Source organism: Chelonoidis abingdonii, chromosome 7 (assembly GCF_003597395.2).
Source record: "Chelonoidis abingdonii isolate Lonesome George chromosome 7, CheloAbing_2.0, whole genome shotgun sequence".
Taxonomy (NCBI): Eukaryota; Metazoa; Chordata; order Testudines; family Testudinidae; genus Chelonoidis; species Chelonoidis abingdonii.
The window spans coordinates 105,265,951-105,290,436 of NC_133775.1; the positions used below are offsets into that span (position 1 = coordinate 105,265,951).

The 24,486-nt window shown below is 48.8% G+C and overlaps 1 protein-coding gene across 3 annotated transcripts in view; it reads right to left on the reverse strand.

Annotated features, from left to right (window-relative positions):
* Window positions 1-23,645, reverse strand: part of TNIP1 (TNFAIP3 interacting protein 1) — a 43,919-nt gene extending 20,274 nt beyond the window's left edge. The window contains exons 1-2 of one of the 3 annotated variants that reach the window (XM_032771884.2): window positions 23,481-23,645; window positions 338-508 (exon numbers count right to left, since the gene is read on the reverse strand). In XM_032771884.2, coding sequence (XP_032627775.1) covers window positions 338-470 — 133 coding nt within the window. In that variant the 5' untranslated portion in view covers window positions 471-508; window positions 23,481-23,645. Of the gene's footprint in view, window positions 1-337; window positions 509-3,311; window positions 3,498-23,480 lie in introns of those variants that run through there. The other 2 variants (XM_032771866.2, XM_032771877.2) reach the window with 2 other exon arrangements.
* Between the last annotated feature and the right edge of the window lie 841 nt (window positions 23,646-24,486).

A 24,486-nucleotide genomic window follows, 5' to 3' on the forward strand; every position in this document is an offset into this window, starting at 1 on the left:
AAGGAATCACCCCTTGGGTATCAGTCATCCAGGGCATGTTCAGGAAAGGTTGAGAGGGACTACACATTGAATGTATAGTCCCACTTTCCCATGCCCCCGCTAGGGAGTGTTGCAGAGCCAGAAAGTGCACCCTGGGGTGAGGAAACAGAGGGGTGTCACTCTGTAGCACCTCTCTAGCTGATGAAGCAGTGAGAGCACCATGCTCTTTTGGATGCAGCATCAAGGCTGCAAGGCAAGGGTCTGCCACAGGGAGGAATTGGACTCTTCAGAAAGGGGAAGGATAAATGAAATCCCACCCTCCCCCCCCCCGACACAAGTCCAGCACCACAACAATTACCTAGAGACTTTATCCCCTGCATCTTCTCCTTCAGCCGGGTGTTCTCCTCCACCAGCCGCTCAAAGGCTGCGGCCGCCTCTTCCTGTGTCCCCCCACCAGGGTCGTAGATGCGGTAGGGTCCTTTCCCTTCCATGTCTGCAGCTTAATCATCTACCTCCCAACCAGCCATCCCTGAAAGGCAACAAATCACAACGTCACCCTTCCCGACCTGAGCCCCTTGCAGTGCGAGAACAGCCCTGGGGTACCTCGAGCCCTATCCCAGAGCTCACCAGCATTTGGGTTCCAGCAGCTGCCATATGCAGCTATCTCCAGTTGTCCTGCAGCTCACAACAGCTATATGTAAATTTCACAAGAGGTGGGTGGGTGGCTGCATGTGTTACAGTGGGTACTGCACTCCCCGGACTCCTTGCAGACCTGTACTTGAAGCCTGCTTCAGTTCAACAACAATGAGCATGCTTGTCTCCATTGCTGGGTGTGGCTCAGCCACAGGACTGGGCACCGACTGGCAGCCCCTGCTCATGGACAAAGCCTGTCTCGCCCCTTCCTTTCGCCCTGTCCCCAGCATGCACAAGTGCCCCACCGATGTTAAAAGCCATCTGGCAGCATCACTGGCACCACAGCAGATTCTTTTCCTGCACCCCCTGTCATCTCTCACCATTAACGTCACGCAAGCTACAGCCATGGGCAGCGTATCAGGAGAGAGGAGACCATGTTATTCCCTCTCAATTGCATTTACTCACATTAAGAAATTCCGGTTATTTTGGACCCCAAGCACTGAGTTTGCACACCTTTCCCTTACAGAGAACATCTGCAGGACAAGAGCAGAGCTGCTCTACGCACAGTTTTTGTACCAATTTAACTAGATCAGTTCAGAAACTGATATCATTAAATGAGTGAGACACCTGTGAGCAGACCAGCCCCAAGATGGTTTACTGCAATTATCTTTTGAAGCTTCTGAGTGATACACGTTAGTCCTAAGAATGAGAAGTACTTGTGGCACCTGAGACTAACACATTTATTTGAGTATAAGCTCTCGTGGGCTAAAACCCACTCAGGGCATTCATTTCCCGGTGCTGACTGGCCCTTTGCTCCAATCTCCTTCCCCACCTCCCCCAAAGTCATTTCACCGCAGACTCATTCCACTTGATCAGGCTTGGTCATCTCCCCTTCCTCCTTGGAGCTGCTGGGCTCTCCTGCTATTTGGCCATATGGTTAACACTAGAGCTGGTTAAAACATCTTTTGAAAAAAAATCACGAGAGCCGTGGAAGTTGTTTTCATCACAGTTTAACAGGTCAAGATTTTTTTTGGTAAAGAAATGTTCCAAGGATTTTTTTTTAAAGTGACATTTTCTAAAATGATTTTTTGTCACTTTTGACAAGATTCCTGCCACATGACTAAACAGATCGAGTAAACCTGTCAGCGCAAACAGAACAGAGAGAAAACTGCCCCACAGAACCCCCAAAATGAAAACCTCACAAAGGGAAACCGAAAGGTAAGGGGGAAAAAGTCTCCATGAAAAATTTGTAAAAAATTGAGAAAGAGCAGAATGTTTAACATGAATATTTCCATTGCCAGAAAATGGCCAAGTTTTTTTCATTACAAGTAAACAAAACCGCCTTCAACCAGCTCCCAAACACACAGCTTAGTCCTGTCTGTGTTGCAAAATCAAACTGTGTTGGGCTCCACCCTATTAGACCCATCTTCTGCAATTCACTAGATGATGACCGTGTCAACACAGAGCCACAGATCGGGCTGTGAGACATCTCAGATAAGCCCAATAGTTCGTTAAATAGCATTTTTGGCCCCAGGTGCCTCCTGGATACATTCCATGGCCCAACCGAGACATATTCCCAGGTGGAAAAAAACAGTCTGTGTTAACCAGTTAAACCAGAAACAAAAGGCCCGGGAAACCACTAAGTTATTTGCTGGGCCTAAGTACCTGGATGTGGCTCAGCCATGTGCAAAGACTCAGGTAGTGGTGGGCAAGATGGAGAAGAGAGACAACAGCTGACACCAGGACATCTATCTATTAAGCCACAAAACAAACAAAAAACAAAAAACCCTGGCTAGCTTTCTGCTGCAGTTAAGTGAAACACTCCTCCTTTAAGCTCCAGGAACACCTCTGCCAGCTGCTACATGGCATTCAAAGGCTGCTAAATTACATTCAGTACTTCCCTAATTACTTTTCCAGGTAAGCAATGGCTTACCACATGGATGTTATGAAACAGGATGGAGTGACTACCTGAGAATCACTGTTATTACCACAAGTTCCACTCTAGAGCTGATCAAGAATTCTTTGACAAACCGTTTTGGTTTTTTTACCCCCAAAATGCCAGTTCATCAAAATCAAATCTGTTCACGCAACAGGGGCTGGATTCAGCACATCTCCCGACTCATAAAACTGGGAAAAGAAAAAAGTTTTGAGATTGTCTAAATGGACATTTTAACATTTTCTAAACAGGAAGTTTCACAAGTTTTAAACAAAATAACTTTTTGTTTTGAAATTTTAGTACATTTACATTAAAAAGGGGGGGAGGAGGAGAGACGTTCAATTTTGATCTTTGTTCTTTGAAACAACTTTTTTTTCCAGGTTTTCCACTGGTAAAAATTTTAAAGATTTTGATTTTTCATCCCAGTTTGGGACAGGGAATTTTCTCAATACTGTATGTCAAAGTTTTGTGGGACAGGAAAGCTCTAGTCTATGCTCTGAAAACGTGAAGCCCCCTGGCCTGAGGCACAGAGCTGCTTCCAAGTTTACATAACCTGTCAGTGGGATCAGGGACTTTCCAGATGACAATTGCCACCTGACAGGATCTGCAACCAGAATAGCAATTAACTCACTGATTGTTTGAAGATAAATAACATGACCTAGCAAGGGACTTTTCCTCCAGAGCAAGGTTTAAACTGCTAGTTAGAACACACTGTGACAGCTCTGTGCACCTTCCCTGGTCTCAGTGGATGTATTTCGCTAACCAGGACTGGATTCCAACAAAGTCCACTACGATGGATTAGAGGCCCAGGAGAAAGTCTGCAGGTCCAGTCCCTCCATTTACAACTTTGGAGCGCATAATCTTATCCTGCACATGTTGCAAAGGCCTCCAGTGCACTACAGGTAAAACAGGGCAAATCATTTCCACAACCAGCAGCGCTCGTGAAAGAGAAAGTACTGGATCCCAGTCTATCAGTACCTACACGGGGAACAAATATTTAATAATGGGCTCCTCAATCTAGCAGGTCTAACACGATCCAACAGCTGGAAGCCAAAGCTAGACAAATTCAGACAGGAAATGGGCGTCAATTTTTAACAGTGAGAGTAACTGACCATTGGGACGGATTCCCCACCACTGACCATTTTAAAATTAAGATGGGATGTTACTGACAAAGCTCTGCTCTAGGAATTATTTTGCAGAAGTTCTATGGCCTGTGTTAGATAGAAGGCCAGACTAGTTGATCACAAAGATTGCATGGCCAGAAGGGACCAATGAGAGACAGCAGTGATAGACAGCCACTGAGTGAACCCCCTGACCCCCCACAGCACATAATTCTGCCAATGGACCGCCATCCTGGCCAGCAGCGCCTTCTGCTATTCCAGCCCTGATCTCCCCAGGCAGAATCACGTCTAAGCATATGGGGAGCTTGCACAAGGTGCATGGAGGCCCACAGCAAGGCATCAAGCCTAGATGTTAAGACTCGTGCTTTCTGTGGCCTGAGGGAGTTATGACACCACGTCTCCAAACGGGAGAAACAGATGCACTCTGACCTACTAAGACCTGTCTGCACTTAGTAGAATAGCGACCCCCCACCCCCACATCTGCATTCTCAGACCAGGGGGACGCTCAGGCAGAGAGTACTTCAAGGGGGTGAAGAGCAGTCAGAACAGTCACTAGCTTCTCAGGTTCTACCTGACCAAAGGCTCTGTTTCTGGAGCATCTGGGAGCAGCTGACAGAGCTGGGGCAGTTTCAGTACCTGCTGACCTCCTGTAATGAGCGAGACAGCATCCAGCACCAGGAAGTGCTCAGCACTGTCAGATTGAGCATCCCACAGAAGAGATGCACTGAGGGCGAAAGAATTCCTTAAAAAGAATGCAAGCCAGCAGGAAGAGACTGGCGGTCAGGCTGCCTTAGTCATGCCAGGGAACTGGGACCATCTCACGTGGGGGCGGGGAGGAAGAGGTATTCACCACCAGCTGTCCTAGCAGTTCTTCCTCGTTATCCAAGAATCAAACATTTGGTTGCCAAGCCGCATAGGACCGAGTAGTTGGGAGGACAGGTGGGTTAATGCACAGATCTCACTTAAGAGAAGGAGCCATAGAGAACCATTGTCCAAAACAAATGATTCCAATAGCCAGAGGTTGGCTGACTGGAAAGACTTGAGCCACCTGTAGCCTCATATGGACAGTGGCCTTTGTCTGCCTGAGTCTGCTGATGGCCTGGAGCAGTAGCTCCAAGCCATCCATCTCGGTCAACTCTGAAGCCTAATGAGGGCAATTCAAACGTCAAGGGTTGTTAAATGTTTCCCCAACAATAAGCGGTGGTATTTAAGTCCAGCCCAGCCCATTGTGACAAACAACGAGTCCAATTCAAGGCTCTTTCTGTTACACCCACCCTCCACAATCCTACTGCTGGTCAAGACTCCACAGGCACCTTTGGTAATCCATGGGCCCCTCCCATCCCCTCTGCCACAAGGCCACCAAAAGTTTTGTTCATGTTCTGAGTTAGGGCCAGAAGGAGCCGTGAACTTCACCGTTCCTCAGCCCTGAACTGTAGAGAAATGGGGGAGCAGGGGTGGCTGTTTTTTTTCAAGCTGTTCTGGTCTTTTCATCAAGCGATGACAACTCCCCCCGAATTGTGAGACTACCCGAGGGGAAAGCACAACATCTCAAGAGAACAGGAGGGAGAGGACACAATCATGCAAGGCTGACAGCGGTCACCTGCCCACCAGCTCTGTTCTCAGTCTGCTGGAGAAGAGGGTGGGGGCACGGAGACCTTTCAGAAGAGGGTTTTTATAACAACTCAGCACAAGGAGAAATGACAGGATGAGAGTGGGTGGGGGAGAATTCAGATTAAAGATCAAGGATGTCACATGTCTAAATAGTCACATCGCAGTGTCTGGGAGAAAAATACAACCGAATGAGCCATCAGTGTCAAGTCAGCAGCACTGGGGATTAGTAAGGGGGAGACAGCTCTTGCTCTTTTGTTAAGAACAAGAAGGAGCTTCTTTTCCTTTCCCTGGTTCAGATCTCTCCCCCATGCTCAGTATGTTGACAGTAGAGCTAGTCAGACATTTTCAGACAACTGTTTTTCGTCAGAAAACACCGATTCGTTGAACCTGAAACAACTCACGAAAAGGGTCGTTTTTTCTACAAAAATAAATAATAAAAAAAAATTTTTAGCTGAAGTTTTAAAATTGTTGAAATGTTTCATTTCGACATTCCAGGTTGAAATAACTTTTTGTTTCAAAATTGAACTAATTATAGTAAAAAGACAATAAAAATTGCTCAAAATTGACCCAAATGGAATTTATTATTATTATTGTTCAGTTTGTAAAAATTTTGTAGGTTTTGACTTTTCAGCCCTATTGAGACAGGACATTTTTTCAACATCTCGAATATTTTCATGAGACAGTAAGATGGTTTGGTGCTAGCCCTTGCTTAGAGTTCTCCCCCATCTCCATCCACTTTAACTAGCAGGCAGCACCAAAGCAGATTGAAAAAGGAGAGGCATAGAGATCAGAGCTGCGAGACAGGACTCCTGGGTTCCCACCATATCCCTAGCACTGACTTGCTGTGAGGCCCCTTCTGCAAAATGGGGATCACACTGACTTAGCACCCATGCAGTGTGGCAGGGACTAGTTAATGGCTGCTGAGCACCCCTGGAAAGCATAAAGGCAATGGGCGTTACAACAAGGGTCTTCAAGGCAAGGTCTCTCCAGTTGAGGTCTGAGCAGTGTTTGACGGAGTCTAGTCCTTCACTGTACTCCACATTCCAGTAATAGTGCCAGGAAAAATTCCAGTGTGGGATTTTTCCAGAACTGCCATAACTCAAGTGGGGAGTGTTCCCAAGCGAAGCCTCGCCAGGCAATCAGGCAGGTATAGGAACTTTCTTTGACTGTGATTAAAAACGTTCCAGTAGCCTGAAGTGCACCAGATGCAATCCATGGAGCTCATTCCCATTTGCCCATTTCAACTTCACTTCAAACCAAGAGGGGGCTTTGCCGTGGCCTTCTGTTGGAAGGAATTAGGACTGCTCAGCTGTGAACACAGGGGCCCATTCTGCTAACAGCCAGTAGAGATTCTTCCTTAGCTCAGGCAGTGGGGGCCTGGGCATTTGGAGTAAGATGACCTCAGTTCTATTCCTGCTGCTACCACCACGCTGTGAGTGGTCATGGTATACAGAGAGGAGCATCACAAATCCATAGCCAGGTCCATGCCAGGAAGAACACAAACAACTTCCTTCCCTTCCCACTTGTGCTCTATAATTCAATACGAGTGTGTGCAAATTACATAACATCACTTCCTTGGAATGTTCCTGGGAAGTTGGCCTCCTCTGGAAGGGTTCTTTGAGACAGTATACAACAGAAGCCAGTCACGAGTGAGCTAGGATGGTACATCCGGGCACTAGCCTTTCACTTCTGGAGATCCATGTTCAAATTTGCCTACGGTCGTGATGACTTTTGTGACCTCCTCTTAATTACTAGTGAAATGTGGTTGCCAGTCCTTGGCAGAGAGAGCCCAGCACGGACCAGGTGCAGGTGGCACCGCTCAGGAATGAGGTGCATCAGCAGAGCTGGGCGGGGAAAATTTGCACAGTGTTTTCTGGAACCATAACTGGCTCAAACTAGTGTCGTGTGCCCTTTGCTAGCATGGGCATTACATTCTCACTCATACTTTCAGCTTCCCTGCAATGTTCTTCTAATTGTGATTATTTTTAGATTTCATTGGCCATGACCAGTTCCTCCCCAGCCCCAAGGTTATTTAAAAACCCAAGAGGTTAGTTATCAGCCATCCAGTGGTGACCGTGTGAACCTAGTCACGATGTAGTGAATAACAGCCCTTTGGGACAGACGCGCCTATTAAAAACATCTAGCACTCACCACCACTGAGAAATGGACTCTCACAACAGCAGCCACCAAAAACTCCCCCTACAAGTTCAACAACAACCCACTGACTAGCAACAAAATGCTGTTCCCAGATCATTCATCTTCTTGGCGAGGCCCACATACAGATGAGGAAGCAATAAGAAGCCGCACGGGTTTGGGCTGTGTTAGAAATATACCACTTAAAAAAAAAAAAAAAGGCAGAAGCAGCTGGACAAATGGAAGAGAAAAAATATTTTCTTCTGGGCAAGAGGAGCAATTGGTATCATATGAACGGCTTAGAGCCTGGGATCACAGAACCCTCAGCTTTAAACCACAGTTGTTGGCATCATCTTCCCCTCCTTCCACATGCCCTGCATTGAGAAACCATGGCACACCCAGGGGACTGAGTTAACTAGAGTAAAAGGCAAAGTGCATTCACTCTTCCCCGCATAACAAACACTGCAAAACATAGGCATCGGCACATACATGGAGGACAACCCAAAAAATAACATGGACCAGATCTCCAGAAATCATGAGATTGGCTCAAAACCACCACACAGTGGGCTCTTTTTATTTTCCTTTGGGGTGCACGTTTTCTAACTTTTCTTCACAACCATGAGGCTAGAAACGTACTTTTAGTAGCTAATACAGATATTGGCAGTCACGTCAAAGGGTTTCAGCAGAAATTGGGGCCCCAATATGCCAGGGCTGTACAAGCACCGAAGAGACAATCCTTGCTGTAAAGGGTTTACACTCAAAGACACACATAGATAAGGGGCAGAGGAGATTGATACAACATACAAGCAAGTGGGAAAGATGAAGAATCGACCCAGCTTAGCTAATTACCCGTAAGGCTGCAAGCTTGTCATGGAGGTCACAGAAAGTCATGGAATCCGTGACTTTCTGTAACCTCCATGAAATTCTGCAGCTGCAACAGCCACTGCAGCTGACCCCAGGGCTGCACAAGCAACTGGCCCCGGGGTCAGTCACACTGGCTGCTGCTGGAGCTGCCCCCAGGATCACCCAAGCAGCAGCCGGAGCAGCAGCCCCAGAGGTTGCTGCACCTACTGCTGTTCTACGGCCCAGGCAGCTGGCCCCAGGGACTATCCAAGTAGAAGCCCATGTGGCTGGCCATGGGAACCACCTGAGCTGCGGTCCCGGGATGGCCAGAGTAGTGGCTGGGGCAACAGCCCTGAGGCAGCCGCACCAGCCGTTGCTTGGCAGCCCAGATTTAGTCAGGGGTGTTTACAGTAAAAGTCATGGACAGGTCAGAAGCCGTAAATTACTGTTTATTGCCCGTGACCTGTCCATGACTTTTTAGTAAAAATACTCGTGACTCAATCTTGGCTTTAATTACATTGTCTGTAGGCTTGGGTTGTTTTTTAAATAATTAGGGTTAACAGTGGGGCGGGGGGGAGTATAGGAAAAGAAGTAGCCACAGCTATTTCAAATGAAAATGGAGATTCTCATGGGCTCCGATCATTCCAGGAGTTGGAGTTTTAAGGAAAAACAAATATTGTGAGACTTGCAATAAAGTTATGACCTGAGCCACCAGAGAGCCTGCCTGCATGTGGCTCTGACCTGCCCCTGGGAAGCCCCAGATATACCGGGAGAGTGATCCCTGCATTGCTGCTGACAGCTACGCCCGTCCCCTCTCTAGTGGCCCTGAAAACAATTCACAGTGCTGAGAAACACCTTGGTGAGTTTACACTAGCAGTCAAAGGAGTTCCAACAGCAGTGGAGGTGGGGGGAGACATTCTGTGCTGAGACTGAATGACTGTAACAGGGCACTTTCACAGCGTACATGGGGGACCTCAAGAATCATAAGGTTTAAGGTCAGACGGGACCACACCAGATCTTCCAGTCTGACCTCCTGTACATCACAGGCCACCAACACCGCGTGGGACCCACACCCCAAATCCCACAACCAAAATTAGATCAAAGTAGGACAGCCCACAGGAGTCTAGGCTAGTATGTGTCACACAAAGAGAACAGGCAGGACCAAAGAGCATCGATGCATGAGGCCCAGGCAATGGCAGGACAATGATTAAGTGACGCAGAGGAAGGTGAAAAGTCTCCAAGACCACTGCCAATCAGACCGGGGGGGGAATTCCTTCCCAACTCCCATATGACAATCAGTTAGACCAGAGGTCGGCAACCTTTCAGAAGTGCTGTGCCGAGTCTTCATTTATTCACTCTAATTTAAGGTTTTGCATGCCAGTCATACATTTTAACATTTTTAGAAGTCCTCTTTCTATAAGTCTATAATATATAACTAAACTACTGGTGTACATAAAGTAAATAAGGTTTTTAAAATGTTTAAGAAGCTTCATTTAAAATTAAATTAAAATGCAGAGCCCCCCGGACCAGTGGCCAGCACCTGGGCAGCGTAAGTGCCAGTGAAAATCAGCTCACATGCCACCTTTGGCACACATGCCATAGGTTGCCTACCCCCGAGTTAGACCCTGAGCAAGAACCAGCCAGCACCAGAGAGAGAAAACATCTAGTGCCACCTCAGAGCCCTGGGGGTGGACCAAAGTCTCATCTGCCCCGAAGAGTGAAACCCTGAAGCCTCAGCTTTTAGGAACACAAGACAAACTGGCAGTAAGCCCCAGGGTTGCTGAGCTCTGCGGCCCACCCGCCCCCCTCATCACAAGCAGCCACATACATCATATAATCCCATTCATGAATTTACCCAGCTTTCTCTTAAAGCTAATTCAGTTTGCCCCCACAAGCCCAATTGGGAGGCTGGCCAGTGAGTGAGGCTCTCTCAGAGCTTCCCTTCACCCCTCAGCCTGTGACTCTGTCCCACACATCCCTTAGACACCACCAAATCATTTAGCAGGACCCTGGCACTCATGGGAAATTGAGCCTGAAGCCCTTCCCCACGAGCAGAGCTAGGAAGCAGGTGTGCCAAGCCTCAGGAGTCACTGGCACAGCACGCCGGAAAAACGTCACTCAGCGTCAGCCGATCCTTATGCAGAGCAGGGGTTTTCCTTCTTGCAACACAAGACAGTTCAGGGCACCCAGGAATCCATGGCTTGAAAGCAATCTCCAGAACTCTGGCAGCACACTTGGCTTTCCAAAGGGCACCTGCTGAGGACAGCAACTCTCTCCTCAGAATTAAAGCAAAAGCACTTCAGCCTTCTTTACTGGAAAGCAGCTAACTATAATACAGATGTGCCGTCTGTGGCCACGAGGGTAGATACTGCAGGGGCTACAATCGGTTTAGGTCTCAGTGAGAACTCCAGCAGTTCTGCCATCCACATACAAGTATTCCACAAACAACTCTCACACCCACCCACCTAACGCCCCTGGGTATGTACTTGGTTGGTGACCACGGGCGCACTGCTGTTTTTAGCATGCTAGCTCAAACATCTCTAGTGCAGGTCTGTTTCCCCACATTGGGAAGCACACTCCCAGCTGCCGAGTAGATGTACTGTTGGAGGTGAAGCCAGAGGGGGAAGGCATGTCAGAAAACTTGCAGGGTGGGGAGCTGCTTGGGAGAAGGGACTTTCCTGAATGAGGAGCTGAACCTGGAGAACAAACTTCAGATTGTCCTATAGTGGATTCAGCCTAGAGTTGGTAACTCCTGGCCAGCTGCCTGCAGAGACCATGCCAGCATTTTATTTACCATAAGGGCTGGTTGGAAAAAAACTATTTCAAGGTTTCAAAATACAAGGTTTCAAAATTTGGTTTCATTCTGATCCGGAATGAAACCAAGACCTTTGGACCATTTTATTGGGGGTGAGGGTGTAAGAGGGAGAGAGAGAGAGACACACCCCAGAAAAGCCAATCGAGAGAGAAAGACACACCCTAGAATAGCCAATCGGGAGAGAGAGACACACCCCAGAATAGCCAGTCGCCCAGTAGTTCTAGTCCCTGCTCTACCTGCTTCACAGCAGGGTCTCCTACTTCCCCAGCTGAGCACCCTAACCTCTGGGCCATCAGCTATTCTGGTCTCGGTCTCTGGGTATGTCTACACTGGAGCTGAAGAAGGTGGAACTTCCAGCTTGAGCAGACATACCCAGGCTAGCTCTGAGAAAGCAAGCACTCAAAATCTAGCATAGCCCTGATGGAGTGAGCTGCAGGACAGCCTAGTTGCCCTGAGTACGTACTATGGGTCTTTTACCGGACTGTACTCGGGCATCCCACTGCCCATGGCTACACTTCTGGTTTTTGTGCACCAGCTCAACAACAGAAAGCAGAGGTACATCTACTCAAGCTGGAAATTACACCATCCAGCTCCAGTGCAGGCATACCCTCTGTCCAGAAGTTGCATCCCAGACCCAAGAAAACTTCCCGATGAAATCTGTGTCCAAACAGATATATTTCCACATAACATTTCAGTTTTGATGAAACAGCATTTGTCACTGGAAAAATGATTTGTCACAATTTTTTCCAGCTCTTCTTGTAACTCCCCTGGGATAGTGGCCATGCAGGGGGCAGGTTAGTTAGCAAGCAGGAAAGCCATTGCTCTCATAGGCTCCTGCTAGAAGCAATTACCAGCCACCTATTAGCCAGAGACCAATGCAAAGGAACACTGGTTGTGAGATTTTAGCAGCAGTGCCCTGATGAGAAGCTGACTCCCTTCTGTGGGGCGATGGTCTTCTTTGCAGGATGCTGTCTTTGGATGCTGCTTGGGGATCTCATCCTCTTTTGGGAGGATAAATTCTCTCTACTAATCTACCCCTTCCCTAAACCCAGTACTTTAATTTTGCTTCCCACGCAGCACCAGTACCTGCCTCAGCTGATCAAAGCTTCCCAAAGCAGCAGAGTAAACTGACATGCTTTCCCAGCAGCCTTCAAAGCTCCAAACAGAAGCATTTAAAATGGAGAACTTGTTAAGTGTACTCTGCCGCTTGAGGAAACTCTGAGCAGCAACAGTGGCAGTGAAACTGCCAGCGGACTCAGGAAGTCAGCATGGAACTGAGTCCCAATTGCAAAGTTTTCTTATTTTAAATAAAAGCTGAAATTCTGTAGAAACTGATGGCTTAGCTCCTCTATGCTCTCTTCACTCACCGGGCAACGTTTCGTACTCACCATTGGCAAGTGAAACTTCAAGCCCTGTGCTAAACAGCCTTCTTGTTTTCTGCGGGTCAGGCCGAAGGGGTATTATAGGATCAGCTCAGCCCATAGCTCTACAAGAAGAAAAGGCCGTTAACAACTCACTTCCCTTCCTGTCACTTATTTTGCCTTTTCAAACACTATTCTGAGCACTGGACGAGAAATCTTGTATGAGTGTCATTGTTTCCAGAGCTCCCAGGATAAACGCCATGGATCAAGCTATCTGGGATGCACACCCCCAACTCCAGCATCCCATAACTGTCTTCGCAGCAGATGACAAACAATAACTACATTTAGAGACAGCTGAGGCTGCTCCAGGATATACCCCCTCCACTCGAAACCTTAGAAGCATAGAAATAAGATGACCATATGATGCAGCTGTGTCATGATACAGCTCCAGCTTTTCAGGTGTGGTTCCAGGTACATTAGTAAACAGATCAGTTTTCTCACAGATGTTGTTATACCTACATTTAGAAGCATGATTTCTATGCTGCAGGAAACTGAATGTTAGGTTAATAACCAAAAAACTTTCTGAGGATGGCAGAGGAATGGACCTCCCTACCCCAGCCCTTATGAGGTGCTCATTCACTCACACCTAATATTGTTACCAAACATGTATGCAGAGCTGGAAATGTACACCATGCCTTATAAATATAGAGAGGCACATTCCTGGGCTAGAAAAGCTTACAATAGCTGGACCACGTGCCATTCGGTCGCTAAATGCTCTCCAGATTGTCTCAGAGAAAGCATCTTTACAATCCAGGAAGCATGGTAGGATTAGAGGTGGGGGCTGGGCCAAACTGCATGTGTGTTATTATGTAAAAGAGTATTATTATGAACCAGCAATTTGGTAGGCACATCAGCCTGGTCCTGGTTTCCTGGATATAAGACAAGAAAAATGACTGAGAAAAGTTGTTCTCTTCATTGTAAACTCTGTGGAGTGGGGACTGTTTTTTTGTTCTGTGTTGCTCAAACTTTTCCCATAGGACAGAGCATATTTTAACAGAGAGACTGACTTCCAAACACCTCCTCTCCCATTTGGGATCACACAATATCCCTGGGGTCACACCACCACTTGCTCACATGAGAAAGTAAAACTGGAAGGACTGCATGTATTTCAGAGAATCGTATACATGTAGGGTTGGAAAGGACCTTGAGTGGTCATCTATTTAAGCCCCCTGTGCTTAGACAGGACCAAGTAAACCTAGATCATCCTTGACAGGTGTTTGTCTAACCTGTTCTCAAAAACCTCCAATGACGGGGACTCCACATCTTCCCTCGGAAGCCTACTGCAATATTTAACTAGTCTTATAGTTTGGAAGTTTTTCCTAAAATCTAACCTAAATCTCCCTTGCTGCAGATTAAGTCAATTGCTTCTTGTCCTACCTTCAGTGGACATGAGGAACAAACCGTCCTCTTTATAACAGCCCTTAACATACACGCAGACTATCAGGACTCCCCTCGGTCTTCTTTTCCTCAGGGCAAAACAGGCCCCATTTTTTCAAAGCTTTCCTCACAGGACAGGTGTTCTAAACATTTTATCTTTTTTGTTGCCCTCCTTTGTGGACAAATTGGAGAGAGTACATCTTTCTGAAAGCCACCAAGAACTGGATACAATACTCCAGCTAATGCTGAGCAAAGCGGGACAACTACCTCTCATGTTTTATATTACTACACTCCTGTGAATACACCCCAGAATGATAACCAGCTTTTTTCATATTGTTCTCACATATTCAATGTGATCCACTCTAACCCCCAGATCCTTTTCTGCAGTACTGCTGCCTAGCGGGTTATTCCCCATTTTGGAGTTGTGCATTTGATTGTCCTTCCTAAGTGTAGTATTTTGCACTTGTCCTTATTGAATTTTATCTTGTTCATTTCAGATCAATTATCCAATTTAATTTTGAATTCTAATCCTGTGTTCCAAAGTGCTTCCATTCCCTCCAATCTTAGTGTCACATGCAGATTTTAAGAGCATACTCTCTGTTCCAAGTCATTAATAAAATATTGAATAATACTGGACAGACCCCTGCAGGACTCCACTAGAAATATCCCCCTAGCTTGACAGAGAACCACTGATAACTACTCTTTGAATATGGTCTTTCAACCAGTTATGTAACCACCTTATAGTCATTTCATGTGGACCATATTTCCCGTTTGCTTATGAGAATGTCATGAAGGTCTGTGACAAACGACTTACGAAAATCAAGATCATTACGTCTACTGCTTCCTCCCCTCCACCAGGCCACTTACCGTATCAAAGAAGGAAATTAGGTGGCTATAGCATGATTTGTTCTTTACAAAACCATGTTGTCTATTCCTTATAACTCTATTATCCTCTAGGTGCTTACAAATGGATTGCTTAATAATTTGTTCTGGTATCTTTCCAGGTATCAAAGTTAGGCTGACTGGTCTACAATTCCCACTCCCTGGGTCCTCTTTCTTCTTTTTTTCAAAAGATACGTACTATGTTTGCCCATCTCCACTCCTCTGGGACCTCAACCTATCATCCACGAGCTGCTGAAGATGGTTCTGAGATTGCTTCAGCTAGCTCCTTAAGTAGTCAAGAGTGAATTTCATCAGGTCCTATCAACTTCAATACGTTTAAATTACCTAAATATTCTTTAACCTGTTCTTTTCCCTGTTCTGGTTTATGTCCGTCTCCCATGTTGTTAATATTAATTATGCATCTGGTCACAATTAAACTTTTTGTAAGTGAAGAATGAAGCAAAATAGGCACTAAACACCTCAGCCTTCTTGGTGTCATTAGCTATTATTTCTCCTTACTTGCTAAGCAGCAGACCTACACTTTCCTTCATCTTTCTCTCACTCTTAACGGCAATAAGAAAAGGTTCTATAAATACATTATGTCCCTTGTGAGGTACAACTCATCTGGTGCTGTAGCCTGATGTTGTCCCTACATGCCTGTGCTATTCTTTTGTATTCATCCTTAGCAATCTGTCCATGTCTCCACTTCTTGCAGGATTCCTTTTTGAGTCTTCGTTTATTAACGGATGGAGCCATATTGGCCTTTTACTATTCTTCCTATCTTTCCTTCACATTGGGATAGTTCACTGTCATGCCATTAATAGTGTCTCCTTGAGAAAATGGCAGCCTTCCTGAACATGTTTACCTTTTGATTTTTTTCCCATGAGACCTCACCTACCAGTTCTCTGAGTGCGTTAAAGTGCTTTCTTTGAAGTCCATTGTCTTTATTCCCCTGCTCGCATGCCTTCCTTTCCTTCGAATAATGAAATCTATCATTTCAAGATCACTTTCACCCAAACTGCTTTCCACTTTCAGATTTGCAAACAATTTCTCCCTGGTAGCCGGAATCAAATCTAAAATGGCTGCCCCTCTGGCTAATTCCTCCCCTTTCTGAAACAAGAAGTTGTCCACAATACGTTCCAATAACTTACTGGAGATTTTGTGTTTTGCCATATTACTTTTCCAACAGATAAGTGGATAAAGTCCCTCATTATCATTACAATCCGGTCTTATTTTTAGTTGCCTTTGTGTGATTAAGGACCCAGAACCAAGGAGAGATGCCAGCCCCAGATGACAAGCTAGCTGTCTGGACCACTAGTAAGCACTCTGTGAACCACGGATGGTCCATGGACTACACAGCTCAGTAACCTTTGATCTAACCCAAAAAGGCAATCAGCAAGTTATATTTTCCTAGGGCTCATCTTTGCCTTTCAGTCCAAGCCAGGTAAATGCAAATCTGGAAAGGTAAACTACAGGGAGAACACGTGTCTCTCTTTCATAGATCAGCTAAGATGTTGTTCTTTGAAATCACAACTGGATTGACTATTGAGAAATTTCTTCCCACCATCAAATCCTTTGACTTGCAGCACACAGAACCAGGTGTCCACCAGAGACTCTTCTAAGGCCAGTTCTGAGGCCTTCCATGCACGATGCTCTCTGTGACAAGGTTAGCAGGGAAGGCTGTGTCTAGTGATCAGCTCACAGGACCAGTTGTCAGGCCTCCTAGGTTCTACACACGAGCGATGTGAGTGAGTCAAGTCATTTCTCTGAGGATCAGTGTCTCCATCCGTACAGGAGGAATAATACTATGTATCATTATTCCAGGGTTGTTGCAAGGTTTCTCTAATGTATGTCCATAGAGTCCATGGATTAAAAATAGTGCGTGCAGGCAGGACATCAGTATTACCTGGGGAGCAGCACAGTCTGCAGGGACTCACCAGGGAGCCTCAAATGGCTCCTGGAAATGGGTAAGTTTCTTTTCTGGAAGAGGGGCGGCTCTGGACAGTTCGCCACCCCAAGCACGGCGGCATGCCACGGGGGTGCTCTCCTGGTCGCCGGGAGGGCGGCAGATGGCTCCGGTGGACCTCCCGCAGGCTTGCCTGCAGACGGTCCACAGGTTCTGCATTCCGCTGGTCCCGCGGCTCCAGTGGACCTCCCGCAGGCGTACCTGCAGAGGGTCCACCGGAGCCACCTGCCGCCCTCCCGGCGACCAGCAGGGCGCCCCCCACAGCATGCTGCCCCAAGCATGCGCTTGGCGTGCTGGGGCCGGGAGCCGCCCCTGTTCTGGAAGCTGCTATTATGCCAGACACTGTCCTGAAGACAACGCTGTAAGTGACATCTACAATCAGCAGCACCCTAGTTCCAAGCATGCTCCCAAGGTCTGCACTGTGCATGGGCAGCACAGTAAGTGGACGGGCAGCACGTAACGCCCCCAGACCTTACCGCATGCACACAGTGCCTTAGGGGGCACTCCAGGGATCACGGCACTGTCGGGGACCTTTGGGGCGAATGGGCTGGCAGGGCGATGTCTCATAGTTTGCCAGGTGGGCACCGCACCTCAGCTTTTCCACCACAGCTCCATGAATCAGGCCCACTCAGAAAGAGTGAGTCACTGGGTACCGGGGCGGAGGGTAGCACAGATGTCTGGAGAGCCGCGAGAGGGCAGCGGGTGGCTTTGCACACACGCCCCCTCCCCAGCCTCCATGGCACCGAACCCATTATCAGTCCTGAGTGAACCCCCACCCCACCGCTCCAAGGAAGCAGAGGGGAGCAAGACTTCCACCAACCTCCCCACTCCCTCTGCAATAACAACATCCCGGGGGGGTGGGGTGCACCACCTCCATTCCCACCCCTACGGGGCTTCCTTCCCAGGAGCCCCACAGCGAGGGGGGGGGGGGCAGCACTTGGGAAAGCAAAGCGCCTCCGGAGACAGCCACGCAGCTGGGGGCCAGGGAGGGAGAAGCCCGATCTGCCGAGCCCCGGTTTGCTTTACAAACACTCAGCTCCAGTCTCCCAGCCCAGCCCCCTGCAGAGGGGATGCAGCCAGGCCAGCCCAGCACAACGCCGCGCGGCGGAGCCCGGCAGCAGCGCCGCTTCCAGGGCCGGCTGCAGGGGGCCCCCCCAGCGGGGCTGGCTGCACCGGCCCCCCGCCCCTTCCGCGGCCGGCTGCAGGGGGCGCTCCCAGCGGGGCTGGCTGCAAGCCGGGCCCCCCCGCGCTTCCGGGCCGGCTACAGGGGGGCCCGCCCCAGCGGGGCTGGCTGCAGCCGGGCTCCCCCGCCGCTTCCGGGCCGGCTGCAGGGGCGCTCCCCAGCGGGGCTGGCTGCAGCCGGGCCCCCCCGCCCCTTCCCGGGCCGGCTGCAGGGGGCGCTCCCCAGCGGGGCTGGCTGCAGCCGGGCCCCCCGCCCTTCCCGGCCGGCTGCAGGGGGGCCCCGCCCAGCGGGGCGGCTGCAGCCGGCCCCCCGCCGCTTCCGGGCCGGCTGCAGGGGGCGCTCCCAGCGGGCTGGCTGCAGCCGGCCCCCCCGCCCTTCCCGGGCCGGCTGCAGGGGGCGCTCTCCCAGCGGGGCTGGCTGCAGCCGGGCCCCCCCGCCCCTTCCGGGCCGGCTGCAGGGGGGCCCCCCCAGCGGGCTGGCTGCAGCCGGGGCCCGGGGCACACTGCAAGCGGGGGGAGGGGAGTGGTCTCGTCCTACCTGGGACGGCAGCCCGGGTCTGCCGGCGGCGCGCGCCCCACCGCGACCCCGCGGGGACCTCTGAGCTCGCGGCAGGAGGAGGAAGTGAGTCAGCCCCGCCTCCCCTGGAAAGTCCCACCCGTGATTGAACAGGCCTGAGAGCTAACCAGCAACCCCGCCCCCCGGCCTGCCGCAGATCGGCTGCGAGCCGCAGGCGGGGGGAAGACACAGAGGGCAAGAGGGGTGGGGGAAGGGCAGGAGCTGCAGGGCAGGGAGCCCTGGAGCGGGATGGGGCGTGGACACAGGAAAAAGCAGGGAGGGGTGGACATAGGACCTAGATCTCAGGGTTGGAAGGAGCTCAGGAGGTTCTAGTCACACCCCCTGCTCAAAGCAGACCAGTTCCCAACTAAATCATCCAGCCAGGGCTTGGTCAAGCCTGACCTTAAAAACCTTGAGGAAGGAGATTCCACCGCCTCCCTAGGGAACCCGTTCCAGTGCTTCAACCACCCTCCTAGGGAAATAGTGCTTCCTAATATCCAACCTAGACCTCCCCCACTGCAGTTTGAGAGCATTGCTCCTTGTTCTGTCATCTGGCACCACTGAGAACAGTCCAGATCCAGCCTCTTTGGAACCCCCTTTCAGGTAGTTGAAAGCAGCTATCAGATCTCTTCTGGAGACTAAATAACATCAGTTCCCTTCAGCCTCTCCTTTAAGTCATCTGCTCCAGCCCCTAATCATTTTTGTTGCCCTCTGCTGGACTCTTTCCAATTTTTCACATCCTTCTTGTATGTGGGGCCCGCAAACTGGACACAGTACCCAGATGAGGCCTCACGCAATGTCAAATAAGGGGAATGATCACATCCCTCAATCTGCTGGCAGTGCTCCTACTTATACAGCCCAATGCCGTTAGCCTTCTGGCAACAACGGCACATTGTAGACTCCTATCCAGCTTTCTCATCCACTGTAACCCCTAGTCTTTCTGCAGAAACTGCTGCCTAGCATTCGGTTCCCTAGTCTGTAGCAGTGAATGGGATTCTTCCATCTAAGTGCAGGACCTCTGCACTTGTCCTGGCTGAACCTCATCGGGTTTTTCTTTTGGTCCAGTCCTCCAATTTGTCTAGGTCCCTCTGTATCCTATCCGTACCCTCCAGCGTGTCTACACTCCCCAGTTTAGTGTCATCTGCAAACTTGCTGAGAGTGCAGTCCATGCCATCCTCCAGATCATTAATGAAGCTATTGACAAAAACTGGCCCAGGGACTCACCTTTGGGCACTTCTCTTGAAACTAGCTGCCAACTAGACCTGGAGCTGTTGATCACTACCCGTTGACCCGATGATCTAGCCAGCTTTCTTCCATCTATAGTCCAATTCATCCAACGCCATACTTCTTTAACTTGCTGGCAAGAATACTGTGGGAGACCTTATCAAAAGCTTTGCTAAAGTCAAGGAATAACACATCCACTGCTTTCCCCTCATCCACAGACCCAGTTATTAAGAGAAAGAAAAAGTAGCAAGAATAAAGGATGGGAGAGACCATCAGGAAACTACACTAGTGTTCTGGACAGAAGCCTCCGCAGCATCGGGCTTGTGCACTGTGACATTCTGGAGTGTTCTGGACTGAGGGCCCCGCAGCATCAGGGTTGTGCACTGTGACATTCTGGAGCGTTCGGGGTTGTGCACTGTGATGTTCTGGAGCGTTTTGGAAGGAGGGCCCTGTGTCCCACAGCATCAAGATTATGCACTGTGACGTTCTGGAGCATCTGGACAGAGGGCCCCGTGCCTTGCAGCATCGGAATTGTGCACTGTGACATTCTGGAGCGTTCTGGGTTGACAGCCCCACTACATGCAGCATCGGGTTGTATGTTGTGATGTTCTAGAACATTCTGGACTGATGGCCCCATGTGCTGCAGATTGTACACTGTGATGTTCTGGAGCATTTTGGACTGACAACCCCATGTCCTGCAGCATACGATTTGTACACTGTGATGTTCCTGAGCATTTTGGACTGACAACCCCATGTCCTGCAACATAGGAGTTTTACACTGTGATGTTCTGGAGCATTCTGGGCTGATGGCCCCATGCCCTATGGGATCACTCTCCTGAGCTGTAGCGTGCTGGATCATAGCTACAGAACACTGTCATTGTCTTTATAACACAAAGAGCAGGAAGAGGCAACCACTCTTATGTCCCTAAATTTCCCTTCCTAAATTTAGCACTTGCATTGTTTTGGAGTCTTTGAGTCACTGATCCCACCTGGGCTATCTGTGAAGGGGGAACGGACAGGGAGAGAGGCAGAAGGCTGATCGTCTTTCTCAAATGATTACGTATGTGGAGGGGGATTTCCACTTCTGGATGGAAGTGGGTACCGCCACAGTGGTGCTTGCAGTGAACGTTGGGCTGCTCACTATCTGCTGCTTCCTCTCAGTCTCTCCAACCCACAGTTGCTCAGGAAAAAAAAAAAAGCCTTGCAGCCTGCATCTGTTTCTATTAATATTTACTATTTATATTGCCATAGCAAGCAGCAGCCTCGGACTGCCCAAGGACCAAGGCACTATTGTACGAACACAGAACAAAAAGGTGGTCTTTGCCCCACATGTTAGCTGCCCACTGGCTGTCTGCTTGCATCTGGCAGTATCAGCAATCATTACGGGACACTTATGCACGGTGGGTGTTGTGATTTGCAGGGTGCCAAAGGAGAGCAGGCCCCATGCTGATGATATAGCTCAATGTGCAGCAGCAGTAAAAAACCCAAAATGTTAGGAACCATTAGGAAACGGAAAATCCGAAAGAGAATATAATAATGCCACTGTATAAATCCTTGGTACACCCACCCCTTCAATACTGCAGGCAGTTCTGGTTGCCCCATATCAGAAAAGATATATTAGAACTGGAAAAGGTCCAGAGTAGGGCAACAGAAATAATTAAGGGTTTGGGACAGCTGCCATGTGAGAAGAGATTAGAAAGAGGGGGGAGTTTTCAGCTTGGAAAAGACAACTAAGGGGGTTATGATAGAGGGCTATGGTGTGGAGAAAGTGAATAAGGGAGTGTTATTTACCCCTTCACATAACACAAGAACCAGGGGTCACCCAATGAAATTGGGTGACAGGCAGCAGGTTTAAAACAAACAGAAGGAAGTGCTACTTCACACAGCACACAGTCAGCCCGTGGAACGCCTTGCCAGGGGATGGTGTGAAGGCTGAACTTATAATGGGGTTAAAAAAATTAGATAAGTTCATGGAGGATACACCAATGACTATTAGCCAAGATGGTCAGGGATACAACCCCACGTTGTGGATATCTCTAGCCTCTGACTGCCCGAAGCTGGGACTGGATGATGGGGGATGGATCACTTGATGATAACCCCGTTCTGTTCATTTTCTCTGAAGCACCTGGCATTACTAGAGGGGGGAGTCTGTGCAGCTGACAGCAAGGAACCCATGGTTCTGGGGAGGGGAGAATCAGAACGGAAACTCTGGGTCTTTAGGTGGATACTCCCATGTTTGGATATCAGGACATCACAGACTCAGAGGTAGAACCCGCCCCCGGCCAGACTGGGGAGGTGAAAGTGGGGCACGGGGTGCATGGAGGTGCAAAATCCATTCTTACTTCAAGTTTTCACAAGTGAATTACACAGATGTAACCAAGAATTGCCAGACGCAGCATTCCTCTAGCTAGAGGATGGTCACTGTGTTTCCTTAGCATGCCAGAGACCCACTGCTTTGTTTTCCAATGACCAGACATTTCCCTAGCCTTGTAACTATGGCCGACTCCCCTTGATACCAAGGGGAACTGTGCATGAAGGTCAAGAGCGCTGTGTGGCTCTAAGAATGCATGAGAGGCATGCCTGTGTACAGTGCAAAGAGCTGCTCCAGAGTTACTGCAGCTTTCCTGGCATCATGAGCGGCTCAGATTGCGAGAATTCCCCAGCCTTTATTGCCTAGGGGAGAGTCAAGTCATCTGGCCTTTTGAGCTGTTTGTTCTCATAATATATTGGAAAATTGACATTGAAACCTGTTTCTTTATCACATTCCTCCGCTCCCCACACACCCTGCTTCTGTTATTGTAGGATGGTGGATAATGACAGGAAAAAAAGAGCCAGTGACAACTGCAGGGAATTTTCCCATTTTTGCACAATATTGCATAGATTTTAACATATGCTGGACCTGATGTTCCATTTAATTATTAGTCATTTTTTGCCAGTAAAGTGCTAGGGAATATGCCTAGCAGGCTGTGGAACAAGCAGAGGATCCACACTGCAAGCAGAGAAGTTGAACCATTCTCCCGTAGCTTTCAGCCTATGCACCTCATTGCTGACGACTCCTACTAGCCCATGGTGGGCTCTCTCGGAAGTCTGCCTGTACACTTCAATCCTGCCCTACAGCACGGTCAGCCATTCCAGCCTCGGCTTCCCGCAGCACACTGGCCATGCACCACAATCACGTGTTGGAAACTGGACGATTCAGGAAACGCTGGAGAACACTGTCATTAAAGTATGTTACAAGGGGTAAGCTCTATGGCCCAGGCCCTCGAAGCTCTAAATAGAACAATGCCTTAAAATGTTCTACAGGGTTTAATTTCACAGCTCACCATGTTGTAAGGCTTTGGTTTTGGGATTCTTGTGTCCTGCATTTTAAACCAGTGCAGGAAATGTAAATGCCAATGTTCTATAGCTGAATATACCACCCAGGCACTCTGTGCACCCAGGCATCTATGGGAACCCCAGGACTGAAAAACAGTCAAATTATCCCTGTTTCTCCCAAATCAACTGGAGCTCATTTCGTTCTGTTTTTCGTTCTGTAAGCCAGCAGAAAGCCTGGAGGCAAAGCTAAATACAGCCTATTGAGCCACAAATGGGCTTGTTTTTAACATAGTGTCTCAGCCTGCAAATAAATAGCCTAACGCAGACTGTAAAAACTCTGGTCTATTTCTGTCAAAGAGAGAGAAAGAGGTGTGGTGTCTCTATCTCCATAGTTCTAAAATCTTGATTTACAACCTAACAACTGACTCTTCTCCCTTTCTTCTTATCTACCACATGCTCTGGCTAAAAGAACCGTTGGTTACTCACCCAAGTAGGGCCAAGGGGAGCTGGTAAGAGAGAGCCTTCAGTCCAGCCTCTGGCCTGCTAAGCGAATACAGGAAGGAGAGCCCAGCTGGGTTTACTTTTAGGCAGGAGAAGGGGAATTCCCCATGATGAGGCCCCAGACAGCTGGAGTGGTTTGATAAGGAGCCACACACAGCGTGAAGGGCTCTCCTGCATCTGTCCTCATGAAGAAGGGGCTGTACCTCACTTCTTAGTTAGTAATTGCAGCCTGGAACCACAGAACAATGATTCAATTATGGAATCCTAGGAAGGCTGATGAGATCATCCAGTTCCTGCCTGGCCACCGGAAGATTGTTCTCTTTCCCACATTCCCGTATGTTTAGTGATGTCCCTAGGAAGCCTGTTTAGTGTTACTAGGAAATACTTCCTACTGGCCAGCCTACCTTGTCCTCCCTAGCCAGTGATCAGCGCATCCTACTGACATTCCCTCACTGTCCCATCAGCCTCAGCAGCGGTGAAGTCAATTGAGCCAGTGGTACAATGCTGAAGGCAGGGTGAATAGACACCAGCCCTGCAGTCATTCCAAATAAACCACATGGAGTGGTTACCAAGTTCTTTGACAGTCTGCTCAATGGCTGGAACTGGCTGGTGCTGGAATAGACATGAAAGAGTCAGAGTCTTTTCCATTTTAAAGAGATTGATCCCAACTCTCCAGGGGGCCTTTGACTGAGGCCATAACTTTAAGTTGGTTATAGTGCAGAACACTGCTCTGCCAGCATGGACTTTATATTCCTTCGATTCCCTCATTCCACAAATCAAAGGATGATGAGAGGACCAAGTTCGGCTGCCAGATCCACTCATGCAGACCCACTGATTCCAGCAGCCTTGTCTATACTAGCCAAATTACTGCTTGTGCTATATAACAGCTGTTGCACTGGTATAAGCACTGATGTAGACAGTGCTCTTACCACAGTATCATGCAAATATGTGCCAAATATGTCCTGGCAGTAAAAACGCCAGAGCCCCATCT